The sequence below is a fragment of the Octodon degus genome, unplaced genomic scaffold (genome assembly GCF_000260255.1).
Source record: "Octodon degus isolate 3935 unplaced genomic scaffold, OctDeg1.0 scaffold00185, whole genome shotgun sequence".
Lineage (NCBI taxonomy): Eukaryota > Metazoa > Chordata > Mammalia > Rodentia > Octodontidae > Octodon > Octodon degus.
In genome coordinates this window covers 4057733-4072385 of record NW_004524761.1, presented here as the reverse complement: position 1 = coordinate 4072385, position 14653 = coordinate 4057733, and the positions used below count along the sequence as shown (strand labels likewise).

The following is a 14653-nucleotide window of genomic DNA, read 5'->3' as shown; positions in this document are numbered from 1 at the left end:
AATCTTCCCATGTCAATAAAAATTATTCAAAAATGATTTAATTATTATATCATAGCCTCTCATGTAGACATATATACATATTTTAGATGCCAATAAGCTCTTGCTCTGTTTAAAAGATACATATGTCAACCTGGTGTGGTGGCACACACCTATAATCTCAGGATTACTTGGGAGGATGAGGCAGGAGGATTGCCACAAATTCAAGGCCAGCCTGGACTACACAGTGAGTTCACAGCCAGCCTGAGCTACATAGTGAGTTCATGGCCAGCCTGAACTACATAGTGATAACCTGTTTCAAAAAACCAAAGATAGGGCTGGTGAGATGGCTCTATGGACTAAGCTGCCTAGGCAAGCATGGGGACTGGAGTTCAATCCCCCGCACCACATGCTGTTCTGGCCCTGCCCCTGGGTGTGCCGAGCCAGCGACCGAGTCCAGGCATGGTGGCGCATGCCTATAATCCCAGTGCTGGGAAGGCTGAAAATAAGAGGATCACCATGAGACAGAGCTGCATAGTGAGATCCTGTACCAAATACACTTTTTAGGGCTGGTGAGATGGCTCAGTGGTCTAAAGCACCTACTTAGAACAAGCTTAGCAAAGCATAGGGACCACGGTTCAATCCCCCAGCACCACATGCTAGCCAGCCCCACCCCCTGGTGGGCTGAGCTGGCCAAACACACACACACACACACACATTTAAAAAAATCTTTAAAAAAATACACTTTTTAAAAAGATACATATTTATTTATATTTAACACAGTTACACCCAGACTGTTGTCAGGGTAAGTTTCCCAGATTTCTCACTTTTTTTGAGCATGATGCAGAGAGAATATTTTACTATAGCTCAGTACATAAGACCTCTCTCTCTCTCTCTCTCTCTCTCTCTCTCTCTCTCTCTCTCTCTCTCTCTCACACACACACACACACACACACACAGAGCATCCACCAGAATATACACTTCTTACTCTGAGAAGTGTATCTATCATCCCTTAAGGCTGCAGGAGGCGTTGGCACACAGTAGGTGCTTGGAAAATAGCGAACGGCACCTCTGCTTTGCACTCTTCCCCAGAGCCTGGAAGAGGCCCTGCATCTGCTGCTGGGGCTCTGGGCTTCCTTGTTTCGGCCCAGCATGCTGTTGGATGCAAGCTCACAGGCTTCGGAGCCAGAGGAGGCCTACTTTAAGGCTATAGCTCAGCCACTGGCAAGCTGTGTGACTTTGGGGTCTCTGAGCCTTGATTTCATCCACAGGGAAACAAGGATGAACATAACCCTTATCTGCAGGGGAGTCCTGAGGATGAAATAGGAGATAAATATATAATCCAGTTGACCCAGTACTCAGAGAACAGGGAGCTCTCAGTAAAAGGCTAAAAAAGAAGTCTCTCCTCATCTCTTGCTCAGCTTCAGAGGGCTGGCAGCCTGCCCATCCTGCCCCAAACTTCTCTTTTCGGTCTGGCCCATCAGATTTCCAGGCCACCCTTCCAGTCGCCTTACCCCTTAGTGCCACTGCTTATCACCCAGCTGTGTCTTCCTAACCTTGCTGCTGCTCCCTGGGGCCTCCCCCAAACAGCCCAAAGCTCTCCCCACTGCTGTTGCTGCCTGCCACTCTCTCCATTATTCTAGTAGAGTCCTGGGCCTCAGCCCACCTGCCTGAGAGCTCTGTCAGGATACAAGTGAGGACTCTCAGATCTTCATGGAGACAGAGGTAGCTCTTGGCTCCTGCCCTCCCAGGGAGAACCCCCCACCTTAGGTCCTTTCACAGGAGCAAGAGTGATGTTTACGTAAATCCCATCCTGGCAAACCACTTTGCAACACCTCAGTAGCTTCCCAGAGCCCTGGGGACAAATGTCCACTCTGCCACCACAGCCAGACCCCCTGCCCTGTGGCAGCCACTTACTCTCAAAGTCCTCTGTGCTCTCCACAAGCTCCCCACCAAGAGATTTGGGGCAGCTTGGCTCCTCCCCCTGCCTGGACAGGTTTCCCACAACACTTGCCTCTTCTCACTTATGGAAAAGCTGAAAGAGTTTGATGAGCATCTGAATGGACATCAGACAGCTCTACTCACCTAGAGTCATCAACTATTAACAGTTCGCACCTTTAGCTTTATGCTTGCACACGCACGTGCACACACACACGTACACTCTTTTTTCTGGCCCATTTGAACATGAATTGCAGATATCATAGCATTTGATGCTTCAGTATAAATCCCCTGTGACACTTGTGTAACCACAAAAGAATGATCACACTTGAGGAATTTTAACATTAATACAATAATTCATAGTCCATTAGCAGATTTACATAAATGTTCCCAATATATCCTTTTAGGGGCTGGAGATTTGGCTCGGTGGTAGAACACTTGCATAGCACGTGCATAGCATAGTCCTCAGCACCAAAAACAAAAAAATAAGCCAATATATTTTTTTAACCTATTTTTTCATTTGAAATCCATGATCCAATTGGCAAGCATGAATTGCATTTTGTTGCCTTACCTCTTCATTATTATCTTGTTATTATTTGTTTGTTTTTCTTAAAGATTTATTTATTTATTTATTTATTTATTTATTTATTTATTTATTTATTTGGTACAGGGTCTCACTATGCAGCTCAGACTCAGCATGTGGTACCAGTGATTGAACCCAGCTCCTTGCACTTGCCAGGCAGGCACGTAGACTGCTGAACTGTCTCCCTGACCCTATTATTTGGTTTTTTGAAATAGGTTTTCTATATAGCTCAGGATGGCCTTGAACTCATTATGTGGCCTGCACTGGCCTCAAATTCATAGTGATCCTTCTGTCTCAGCCTCCTGTGTGCTGGGCGTGCACCACTATACCTGGCTTCTTCTCCTTTAATCTAGAACACCCTCTCTGCTTTTTCTTTTTTTAATGATATAGATATTTCTACATAGTTCTGATCAGTTGTCTTTTAAAATGGATTTGGAGATTCTTTCTCTTATGGTTAGATTTTGGTTGAACAGTCTTGGTTGGAATAATCCATGAATGATGTTACATATTTCCTACATCAGTTTGCCACATGAGTGATGTTCAGCTTGTTCACTTGGTGAAAGCAGTGTCCCCAGCTCTCTCCATTATAAAGGTTTTTTTTATTTTTATTTATTTATTTATTTATTATTATTATTTTTTTTTTTGCAGAACCGGGGATTGAACTCAGGCCCTTGCGCTTGCCAGGGAAGCGCTTATTCCACTGAGCCATCTCCCTGGCTTATTTATTTATTTATTTATTTATTTATTTTTTAAGGGAAGGGTCTACAGGGTGCTCAGGTTTTCACTACTAGATTGGACTCGTACTGATCCGCCTATTTACAGCCTCCCAAGAGCTGGGATTACAGGCACCACCATGCCCAGTCTCAGTTGCCATCTCAGCACCCCAGGGAGGGGAGGGGGCAGGGCTGGCATGGTGGGCAGCATTGCAGACCCGGGGTGGCCCCTGCACAGCAGGTGCTTTCATTCACTGATCTATTTGGCCAGCCCTGTTGTTGTTTATTTTTGTTGGGGAATTGAACCCAGGACCTCAGGTGTGCTAGGTGTGTGCTCTGCCACAAAGCCACAACTCCAGCCCAGCATTTTCTATTTGTTTATTTGTTTTGAGAGTAAGTCTCACCATTTTGCTCAGGCTGGTCTTAAATTCCAGGCTCAAGAGATCTTCCTACCTCAGTCTTCCAAATAGCTGGGACTACAGGTGCAGACCACTGTGGCCAGCTTTATAAAGATATTTTAAAGTATTTATAATTGATGAGTAATCTGTGGTCGTACTTTGCAATGTGGAGCAACACATCCAACTTTAGTAATTTAATTTTTTTTTAATATTCATTGATGACCCTTGCTTGAACCCGTTTTCACATTAGTGCTTACCAACTGGTGATTTTTAGTCATTTTTCCACATTTTGTTTATTTTTTTTATTATTTTTTTTTTTTAGTTTTTTTTTTTTAATTTTATTCATTTGTGTGTGTGTGTGTGTGTGTGTGTGTGTGGCCAGCTCAGCCCACCAGGGGGCGGGGCTGGCTGGCATGTGGTGCTGGGGATTGAACCGCGGTCCCTGTGCTCTGCCAAGCTTGTTCTAAGTAGGTGCTTTAGACCACTGAACCATCTCACCAGCCCACCACATTTTGTTTAGATGCCATTTTCTTTTTTTTTTTTTTTTTTTTTTTTAGGGGGGAAGGGTCTACAAGGTGTTCGGCGTCTCACTACTAGATCAGACTCATAATGATTCTCCTGTTTACAGCCTCCCAAGAGCTGGGATTACAGACGTGTACCACCACACCCAGTCTCAACTACTGTGTCAGTGCGCCCCGGGAGCGGGGCCATCACAGCAGGCCCAAGGATCAAAATATCAGCCCTGGTGCCTGCTTGCAGATGCTTTAATCTGCAGAGCTATTTGGCCGGCCCTTAGATCCCATTTTCTTTTTTTTTTTTTCCTTTTTTCTTTTTCTTTCCGTGTGTGTGTGTGTGTGTGTGTGTGTGTGTGTGTGTAACCGGGGATTGAATATAGGCCCTTGTGCTTGCCAGGTAAGTGCTTATTTTACTGAGCCATCTCCCCAGCCCCAGATACTATTTTCTTGCAAGTCACCTGGATAATTTGCTCAGGTTTAAATTTGCTCTGCTTGCCTAGGGATATAGCTTGGTGGTCTAAGCACCTGCCTGGCAAGCGCAAGGACCCAGGTTTGATTCCCAACACCCATGCCAGCCCTGAAATCGGGTGTGGTGGTGCATGCCTGTAATCCCAGCGCTGGAGATGCTGAGGCAGGCGGATCACTACAAGTCTGAGCTGCCTAATGAGACCCTGTAACAAATAAATAAATAAATAAATAAATAAATAAATAAATAAATATTAAATTTGCTCCCTTTGCTGTGTTGGATCCTAGACCAGCTGAGCTCCTTCAGCCCAATTAGGTCGGGATTTTCCTTATATGTCTCGTAGTGCCCTGCCCTTGGTCTCCTTTTCAGCTGTCATTGTGCAGTCTTTCAGCCTTGATGTGCATCTTCAAGATGGACTGTTTCCACCCCATACACATCTACAACCTTGCCGTTAGGGCACTGTCGGTACATAGTAACTGCACAGTAAATTGTTGTTGAATAAGTAGGCGCAGAATTCCAATTCTTCTCACTCTTGGGAGGGAGGAATGGCATTCTTGCTTTCCCCTCCAAACTTCATGTTTTGTTTGCTGTGACCGTGTGGAGGTGACTCGGCACAGCTGTGTGCTTTGTTCTGAGCTTTAGACTAGGTCCAGCCACTTGGGAATGGAGAAACCATAGGCAGAGACAGACGGTGCACAATGTTAAGAAGCTCTTGGCCCTGCTTGCCTACCGTGATCACACACACACATACACACACACACACGCACACACACCACATGCACATGTGTGCATACACCCCCACACTCATGCACACACATACCACATGCACATGCGTGTATGCACACACACACACACACACACATGTGCACACACACCCCACAGACGTTCTTGCCTTCCTGCCTGTCCTGCAGCCTTTCCATCACAGGGACTCAACCCTTCCCTGGCCTCTCCGCATCCACTTAGACAACTGTTGCTTGAGGAACTTCTCTGAGCCAGATGGTGCCAGCGGGTCCCCAACAGGAAGCCTGCATATGTGCGCCAGGCTGCTTCCCTCCTGCAAAGTGGAACAATTTTATCACTGAAGATGATAATTTTTTTAAAAGTCCCAGAAATTGTCATGGTGGGGGAAAAAAATCTAAATTTACTTGGAATTCCTTAGGGTTCTTTTCTAGTTTAATACTGTTAAAAATAATGGATTACTTCGTGCATTTTCAATGCACAGAGCTTCTGAATCCTAATTCGGTCCAGGTGCCAGCTCTTACATCAGATGCCTCAGCAGGCAACGGGCACAGCTGTCCTGCCTCACAGAGGTCGCTGAGGCGGAGGTGCAGACAGTGCAGTCACGGGGTGACTATGGTACTGCCCAACTCAGTTTACAGATTCCCTTGGATAAATTTTGCACCACCAAGGCCAAGGTCTTGGGGCTGATGTTGTAGGGATCAGCAGCTGCCCAGGATTTCTATTCTTAATAGGAAAAGGAAATTTCTATTCTTAAAGGAAAGAAAGGAAATTTCTATTCTTAAAGGAAAGAAAGGAAAGAAAGAAAGAAAGAGAGAGAGAAAGAGAAAGGAAAAGAAAATAAAAGAATAAGGGGTCAGAGAGATAGCTCAGTAGAGTAAGTGCTTGCCTGGCAAGCGCAAGGGCCTGAGTTCAATCTCCAGTTCCACCAAAAAACAAGAAAGGGCCAGGGAAGGACTCATGAGTTCTTCTAACTCATGGAGCTCATGAGTTAGAAGAAACAGATTTGTACAGTAGATTCGAGTTACTGTTTCTTTCTCCTTGCTGCAGTGTTGACTGGGGCCTCCTGTATCTTCCCTTAAATTCTCTGGTCCCCATCCCTTTCTGTCTGAGACATACTCTAGGCTTTCCACTGGCTCCAGAGAGTTTAATGTCCCTTTCTGTGGCAGCAAATCATGTCCTCTCATGAGAGGCCGGGCATGCGTTCATCACTTGCACCTCAGACAGCAGAGAGCTGCCTTTGGGGATGGAAGGCTGTGCAAGCCTCCCACCCTGACTCTACTCAGAGGGCAGATTTCCAGTATGAAGTCACATGAACCACTAGCCTTGGGAACCCAGGCAAGAAGCAGGGTGGAGGTGGGTACAAGCTGGGCTGGGCTGGCACCCCGCTCACCATCCCACTGTCTTCCCAGCTCCCAAAATGGTGATGAAACCGGCACCTGGCCCAACAACCAGTTCGACACAGAAATGCTGCAGGCCATGATCTTAGCCTCTGCCAGTGGTAAGTGGCCCTCTTTGTGTTGTGGGATTGAGGGGTGCAGCTCAGATGCCTCCCTCAACCGCCTGGAGACTGGGTATCAAAGGGCATAGTCTCTCTGGATCTTGTACCTGCTGAGTGAGGACCCGTGACTCCAGGACATAGAACAAGGTTAAAGAACAGCAGAGGAATTGCAGGTCCTCCCATGCATGCCCAGAGAAGAAGTGAACAAGTAACAATCTATTGAGGTGCGGGGGTGGTGGGTACAAATGTAGCTCTGGAGGGGACAGCATGGTCAGGTCTTAGCTCTGCCACTTATCTGCCTTGTGACATTCATCAATTGGCTCAGTTTTTCTAAACCTCAGTTTCCTCAGTCAAGGAAGTGGGGGACAGAAACCCAAAGAGTTCTTGTGAAGATTGAAGGAGAGGCTACCATAAAGCATAGAGTCCCAGACCTGGCACATGCAAGTATTCAGTCAGTGAATGTAGGTACAGATGGTCCCAAGAGAGATTTTATTTATTTATTTACTTATTTACTTATTTTCTGCATTCACCTCTAGGCCAGGGTTTTGGGTTTTTCACAAGGCTAGCAAAGAGCTTCACATGTGACAGGGATTCAGTCAATGGTATTTTCCCTGAAAAGTCACATTGGTCCTGAACAGGGGAAGCAGAATAATAACTTTAGTGCTTTGGAGGCAGGTCAGTCTGGATTTGAATCCTACTGCCACCACTTGGCTGTCATTAAGCCCCTGGGCCTCAGCTTCACTTAGGAAAAGGACACATTAGTAGACTTCATTGTATGACGTGCTGACCAAATGTAAGGCCTCTGCTCAGGATTGGCAGACAGTAGAGCACATAATTGACTGAATGTTATATTTATTGACCAGTAGGGACAAAAAGCAGAATTAGAGGGATGCCTATTAATAAGCATCAGCTTCCACAGCAATAAACAGTGGGCTCCTAGGGAGGCTGGCAGAGGGGTAAGGCCCCCGCCTTTGACAGTGAGCTGAGCCCCACCACCAAGCACAGCCGGAGGACTGGTAGTCGAGAACCAGAAGTCATAGTGACACTGCCACTATGCCAGGACACAAGCTAGACTCACTTTGTGAGATGTCAGAGCCCCAGTTTTGAGTTCTGATTGTAACCCACCTCTGTTCCCAAGTCCATGCTCTTTCTACTATAGGTGACTGTGTCTGCATTTAGATCCAGCCTCTTTTCCTAGGTTATTAGAGCTAGAAGCTGAACTCCTCGTGGTTCTAATTCTTTCAGATTTAAGTTGCCAAATAAAATGCAGGCTGCCCTGTTAAATTTGAATTTCAGATGAACAAGTATTATTATAGCCTAAGTAAATTTCAAATGTTGCACAAGATCGATTACATTAAAAATTTATTGTTTACTTAAAATTCACCTATAACTGGATACCTTGCATTTTTATTTGCTGTCCTCTGGCAACCCTACTGGACCTGTCTGTGAGGTTTTGTGGGGTCAGGCTGTGGCTGATGGCAGAAGGCGGTACTGCCAGCCTCCTGGGGCAGAGCTGTCCCAGGTTTGAAGCAGCTGTAGTCCTAGAAAGGCCACATACTGAATATGAAAGAGGCAGGCAGCTGGGCCAGGGGAGAGGCCAAAGCCAGCCCTTGAGGGAAGTAAACAGCTCTATTTAGCGTTGTGGCCTTAAACCCTAAGGCCAGAAAAAGGCCTTTTAGCCTAAATCCAGATGTTAGAAATGGGCATGGAAGCAGTATTTATGGCCTAAAATCCTCCCTGAAAGTCTCCCTGGATCAGGGCCAAGGCTAAAACTCCTCTGTTGGGGCTCCACCTTGCCCTCCAGCCACCCTTCCAGCCCACACTGGGCCTGACCCCCAGCTGCCCTTGCGCCCCAGGGAGTGGACTCTGGGATGGAGGTGGTAGGGTCAGGCCCTCCTCTCACTTGCACACTCACTTCCTAGCACCAGAACCAGAGAGCTTCCTGGCGTTCAGCCCAGCCAGGCCTAAGGGGCTGCCAAGGGCAGCTAAGAGGGGCCCTTGGACAGCTTTTTAAATAAACACTTGGAGGTGTGCTCTCCAAGAGGCTGTGGCTTGCAGCTGACCAGCTCTGGTCTAGCTTGCTCTGGCCTCCCTGGCCACTCCAAAGATTATGCCTCAGCCCTGGCTTCCCTGGCTTCTCTGGGGGAAGCGGGAGTGACTGGGGCTGGCACAGGAGGGGAGACCAGCTTACTCACCTCCTCCAGCCAGAAGATGGTTGCTGGATTCTTTTTTTTTTTTTTTTTCTGGACCTGGGAATTGAACTCAGACCCTTGCCCTTGCTAGGGAAGCGCTTATTCCACTGAGCCATCTCCCCGGCCCGTGGATTCTTTTCTAAATGGACTTAGAGACTTAGACTTCGAGAAAATCTTGGTCCTTGCCCAGTGTGGGTGTTGGGGGCAGGAAAATGTAGAGAGAGGGCACTACTGCAGAACTGATTGTATAGCAGGTGAAAGCGGGTGATCCAACTTCTTTCCCTCAAATCCTAGAAGGGGAAACAGGCCTGAGTGGTCCAGGGCCTGGACCAAGATCACAAAGCTCCTTAATGGCAGAACTGACAGATTCCCCATCTTCTCTTCCTCCCTACTCACCCCAATTTCGTGGACCCCACAAGGTGGGAGGGAGTTTGCTATGTTATTTTCATCCATTCTGGGTGTCTCTTGGAGATTTTGAGCACGTGTAGGATGTGGGCGGGCCTGACTTCTATCTTTAAATTCTGCTACCCTCCTCCCAGTTTCTTTCCCTGCATTCCTTCCTCATTCTCTTCTGGTGCACATGTGACACTCCTCCCCCCTCCCCCCCCACTCCAGTCTTCCCTCTCGCCCCTAAATCATTCTGCAATTTGGGCTCTTTGAAACCGGATCTGAGCCCTTCTCCTTCCATTCCCAGGCTCTAGGAGACTGGAAGTGGCAGGAGCTGGAGGGGAGAGGAGGGGAGGGGCGGGCGACGAGGACATGGCTCCTCCTGGAGTTAATTAGGAAAAACAGGGAAACGTCAAAACGTCTGAAAAGGCTGGGGGAAGGGCGGCCAGCGGAAGGAGGGAAGGAGGTGGGCAGCTGCTCCCTCCTCCCCAACTCTCCTCCCCGCCCCCAGAAGGCCACAGTTGCGAGGATTTAGGGTTTGAGTAGTGGCTGTGGAAACCTGAGCGCTAGAGGCGCGTTTCTGCTCTCTTCTCTTGTGCCCTCCCCCTCTGACCGCGGCACTAAAAATATTTCCTATTTCTCAATATCCCTGGTTAGTGTCCCAGAATTACGCAGTTTCTCCAGCTTTAGTCACCCACTCTACCCTTTCCAGGGTCCAGGGTGGGGTCAGAGGGAGACTGGGATGTGCGCTCTTCTTCCAGCTGCGGAGGGGTTAGGCCGGGCATACCTGGTGCTTTAACTCCCTCTCTGCCAGGAAGGAGTTTGGGGCCTCCAGCCTTGAGCCCAAGGAATCAATTTCCTGTTTCTGCCCAGTGTCCTTCACCCAGAAAGGGATGGTGGAAGAAGACAAAGACGACAGTAGCATTTGTCGAGCAATTGTCAAGTCCCTGGACACTGGGTGAAGCAGTGTCTGATTCAGTCCACCCAAAAGCCCCTTGAGGCCTGCTTCCCTGCCTTAGCCTTGTTAGCTGGAGCTCTTTTAGGATGAGGATTTTGAGAATTTGCACTTGACACTGGTTCCCAGGTGATGCTAAGCTCTTCTTCCATTCAGTGGATCTTTGGGCTAGCCACACTTTCTGAGCTCACCCAGCTTGGATGCTGAGCCCCTACTTGCACTGCATCCCATAGAGTCTGGTCCCTGGAATTATCAGCTCAGGCTTCTGCTGTTAGATCAAAGAAGACCCATGATGAAACCAAAAATATAACCAGCTGCGAGGACATGTAAAGTGGAAGTTTACTGCCTCCAGCAACTGCATACCTGGCCCATGAATCTGGGAGTCGTCCCTGGCCAAGGGTGGTCAGTTGTACACAGGTGGGTCTGGATTCAGATGTGGGAATTGGAGATTGGAAAGAAGGGAACAGAGTGGGATCACCTGATAGGTTAAGCCAAGTTTTTTTGCTTGTTTTTGTTTTTAAACTTTTTTTTTTGGTTTTTTTTTTTTGCGGAACCGGGGATTGAACTCAGGCCCTTGCACTTGCCAGGGAAGCGCTTATTCTATTGAGCCATTTCCCAGGCCCTATTGTTTTTGTTTTTGAGATAGGGTCTTGCTATGCAAGCTCTTTGAAGGGCAGGTCTGGTAAGGCAGGTGGAGCTGGGGATCGAACCTCTCCGGTGTCCTGTTCATGGCCGCTTAAATAACTGAGCCAGGCTGCCTTTGAAAAAGCCAGTGCTCCTCCTTCCTGAGCCTCCCAAGTGCTGGGACTATGGGCATGCACCTCCATGCCTGGCTAGTTCTGGGTATTACATTCTCTTGTCATACCTAAAGCATGGCAGGTCCCCATTTTCTCCTTGTCTCCTTTGCCCTGAAAGTAAAGATAAGGTACAAACTGGAGTAGGTGGTAGAGTAGCTCCGCTCTCCAGCAGGCGCTTAGGTACACTTGGGCCTGAATCTTGTGGGAACATACTCTCTGGTATCTGCAATCTTTTGGCTGGGTTCTGTCATCTGTAAAATCCGCATACTTCACTGGATGTTGTGTTGAAGTTAGAAGGGTCCACACATGGGAAACCTCAGCAAAGTGCTTGGCTCAGAGGAGGCAGTCAAATGCTACCAAAAAATGTATGCTTGGAAGAGTGTCGAACACCCCATCCCTCCCACTAGCACAACTGCTGACTTGCACCTTGTGCCAGGCACTGGTTGTAGAAGGATAGGTATATAAACAAACCATAGCCTGATGTAGAAGCCAGAGTTTCCTCTGTGAAGAATCAAGAAGAACAAGAATTTGGGAGCCAGAGTCTTGGCTTTGAGAAGTACTAGCTAACATCTGTGTGGCATTTACCTTGCACCAGGCACTATTTTAAGTACTTCACATACATGTTCATGTTTTACTTTCATTTGAACCAGAGGTGGTGGATACTGTCACTCCTGTTTTGCAGATCAGAAAGACAGCTAGCAATCAAACCTAGGCTTCCTCTTCTTCTTTTTTTTTTTTTTTTTTTTTTGCAGAACCAGGGATTGAACTCAGGCCCTTGCGCTTGCCAGGGAAATGCTTATTCCACTGAGCCATCTCCCTGGCCCGCTTCCTCCCTCTTAACATCTGGATGACCACTGTATTCCCAGGGCTCAGCATGGTCAGGGTCCACAGAGCTCTACAGACATAGATGATCTACTTGTGGTAGAAAAGTCATGGTCCACTGATGATCTGATCTTCCCCTGTCTTTGCAGAAGCTGCTGATGGGAGCTCTACCCTGGGAGGGGGAGCTGGCACCATGGGCCTGAGTGCCCGCTATGGACCCCAGTTCACCCTGCAGCATGTGCCTGACTACCGCCAGAACGTGTACATCCCAGGCAGCAATGCCACACTGACCAATGCGGCTGGCAAGCGGGATGGCAAAGCCCCAGCAGGTGGCAATGGAAACAAGAAGAAGTCTGGGAAGAAGGAAAAGAAGTAATGTGGAGGCCAGGCCTAGAGCCACAGAGTAGCCTCTCCCCCCAACCAGCTTCTCCTTACCTGTACCCAGGCCTCAGAATTCCAGGGCTCACTCCCAGGATTCTGGTAGGGGCCAAGGCCATGCTCCCCTTGAGAAACAGAAACAAGTGCCCAGAGTCAACACCCCCTCTCTCCCCCCAGGGGGTTGAATATGCAAAGGGAGTTCTGCTGGGAACCCCCCATCCAATCAATTGCTGTACCCATGGGGGTAGTGGGATTAGTGTAGACACAAGAACCATTGTCACACCCCCTTTAGTTACAGCTGAACTCCTTCATTTTCCAAATCAATCAGGCCCATCCATCCCCTGGCTTTCTGCTCCCCTACCCCACCCCACTCCTTCAAAGTTCCTCTCTTGAGTAAGGTGGTTGGGGTGTTGAGGTACCAGGTGACCTAAAAAGGCTCATCATTCTGAAGAGTTGGAAGAGCATCATGACCTCTTGGCCTCCCCTTCAGTTCTCAATCTTCCCCCAAAGCATGCTTTGGTGCCAATCCTTTCAACCCCTTCTAGAGCCTGCAACCAGTGCTGCAGTTTTGGGGTAAAAGGTCACCATCCATCCCCATGGTACTGATGCTTGCTGGATTTAGGGAGGGCATTTTGCTACCAAGCCTCTTCCCAACGCCCTGGGGACCAGTGTTTTGTTCTGTTTTTCATTGTTTGATGTTCCCACTGCATGCTGTGACTTCTCTACCCCTCCTCAAGAGACTCCGTTGCATGTTGTGAGGTGGTAGGGGGTGGTAAGATACAGAAGCGAAGAGTGTGTGTGCGTGTGTGTATGGGTGGGGGAGAATGGACAAAGCTTAACCCATCAGTTAGTTCACAGAGTCTTGCAGGAGCCTCTGTGTGTCCCCAGAGTACTGGCCAGATCCCCAAATTCCAGTCACAAAGCAAACAGTAGGCTGGACATCACCACACATGTGCATCTAGGCTTCAGCCCAGGCAGCCTGCTTTGGGCTGAGCTACCAGGACCAATGGGTTTAAACTGGCATTTCAGTGCAAGGACACCCTGAGCGGGGGTTCAGGAGCAGATCCCCTAGAGAGGTCAGAAGGGCTGGCCTCTGTGGGTGCTGGGTACTCCAGAGGTGCCACAAGTAGAAGGGCTGGAGGATCCCCAGCAGGAAAGGAGGCCCGGCTAAGCCATTCTTGGTCCTTGGGTTGGGAGGCAAAGAGCTAGGTCAGGGACCAAGTGAGCAGGAAGTCTCGGCCCATAATGGGGGGGGCTTCTTCACAGGGTCCCTGTACTCCTCAAGCCTCAGCCCTTCACCTAGCCAGGTGCCATTTCTTTTCTGTGAAGGCCAATGCCTAAGCCCCCAATCCGCCCCCTAGTGGCCAGAGCCTGGTTAAAATCCCCCAGTGCCTCCTTGTGCATAGACCTTCCTGTCCACCTTTTCTGTCCCTGCGGTCCTGTTTCTCCAGCGGGGTTGCAGGAGAACCCCACCCCAGCCCTTCAGTAGTGTAGAGCCCCCTCCCCCGGCTGGTGTAGAATAGCCAATAGTGTAGTGCGGTGTGCTTCACGTGATGGCGAGTGGGCAGCGGGGGCGGGCTGGCGCAGCCGTCGGTCCTTGAATCTGCCCGCAGCGGCCCGTGCTGTGTTTTGTGCTGTGTCCACGCGCTGTGGCGACCCCCTCCCCGATATTGACTCCTTCTATAAGCGCTTCTCTTGCATAGTCACGTAGCTCCCATCCCCACCTCTTTCCTGTATCTCACGCAAGTTTTATACTCTAATATTTATATGGCTTTTTTTCTTCGAAAAAATAATAAAAAGGTTTCTTCTGAAAGGTTGAATGTTTCTATTTAAGACCTAGAGCTCTTGGTATATGTGAATAAAATGAGCTGGGGTGTTTGCTGGAGTGGGGCTGGGCGGCAGCCGCTGTTTGCTCTTGGTTTTGTGTCACTGAGCATCTACATTTAAGTGCACGTGTGTGTGTTGTGTCTGTATGACTGTCCAATATGGCTGTGCACGCTTGCAACAACGCCGTGCCTGTCAGCGCGACGGGCTGTAACTGTGCTTGCGAATCTGCATACTGTGGTGCGTGGTCAGCCCGCGGGTCTGAAGTGGGGGTGGGGAAGTCCGGCGTCTCTGTGTGTAATTGGGTGCGCAGTAGGTGCCAGTCTCCAGGCAGAAGAGACCTGGAGCGCGCGAAGAGGGCAGGCAGCGCTGGCTGGGTGCTGGGGACGCCCTCCCCTCCCCCTTTTGCCTTTCCCGGCTAAACTCCCCTCCCCCAAGCTCCCAGGTGGGGGCTTCGCCTGGAGAGCTCA

General features: G+C 48.9%; 1 protein-coding gene across 14 annotated transcripts in view; it reads left to right on the top strand.

Annotated features, from left to right (window-relative positions):
• LOC101583855 (protocadherin gamma-C4) overlaps positions 1 to 14172 on the top strand; it is a 155941-nt gene extending 141769 nt beyond the window's left edge. For all 14 annotated transcript variants that reach the window (XM_023704021.1, XM_023704026.1, XM_023704020.1 and 11 more), the window contains 2 exons: positions 6740 to 6828; positions 12131 to 14172. In XM_023704021.1, coding sequence (XP_023559789.1) covers positions 6740 to 6828; positions 12131 to 12357 — 316 coding nt within the window. In that variant the 3' untranslated portion in view covers positions 12358 to 14172. The remainder of the gene's footprint in view (positions 1 to 6739; positions 6829 to 12130) is intronic.
• Positions 14173 to 14653: the final 481 nt, after the last annotated feature.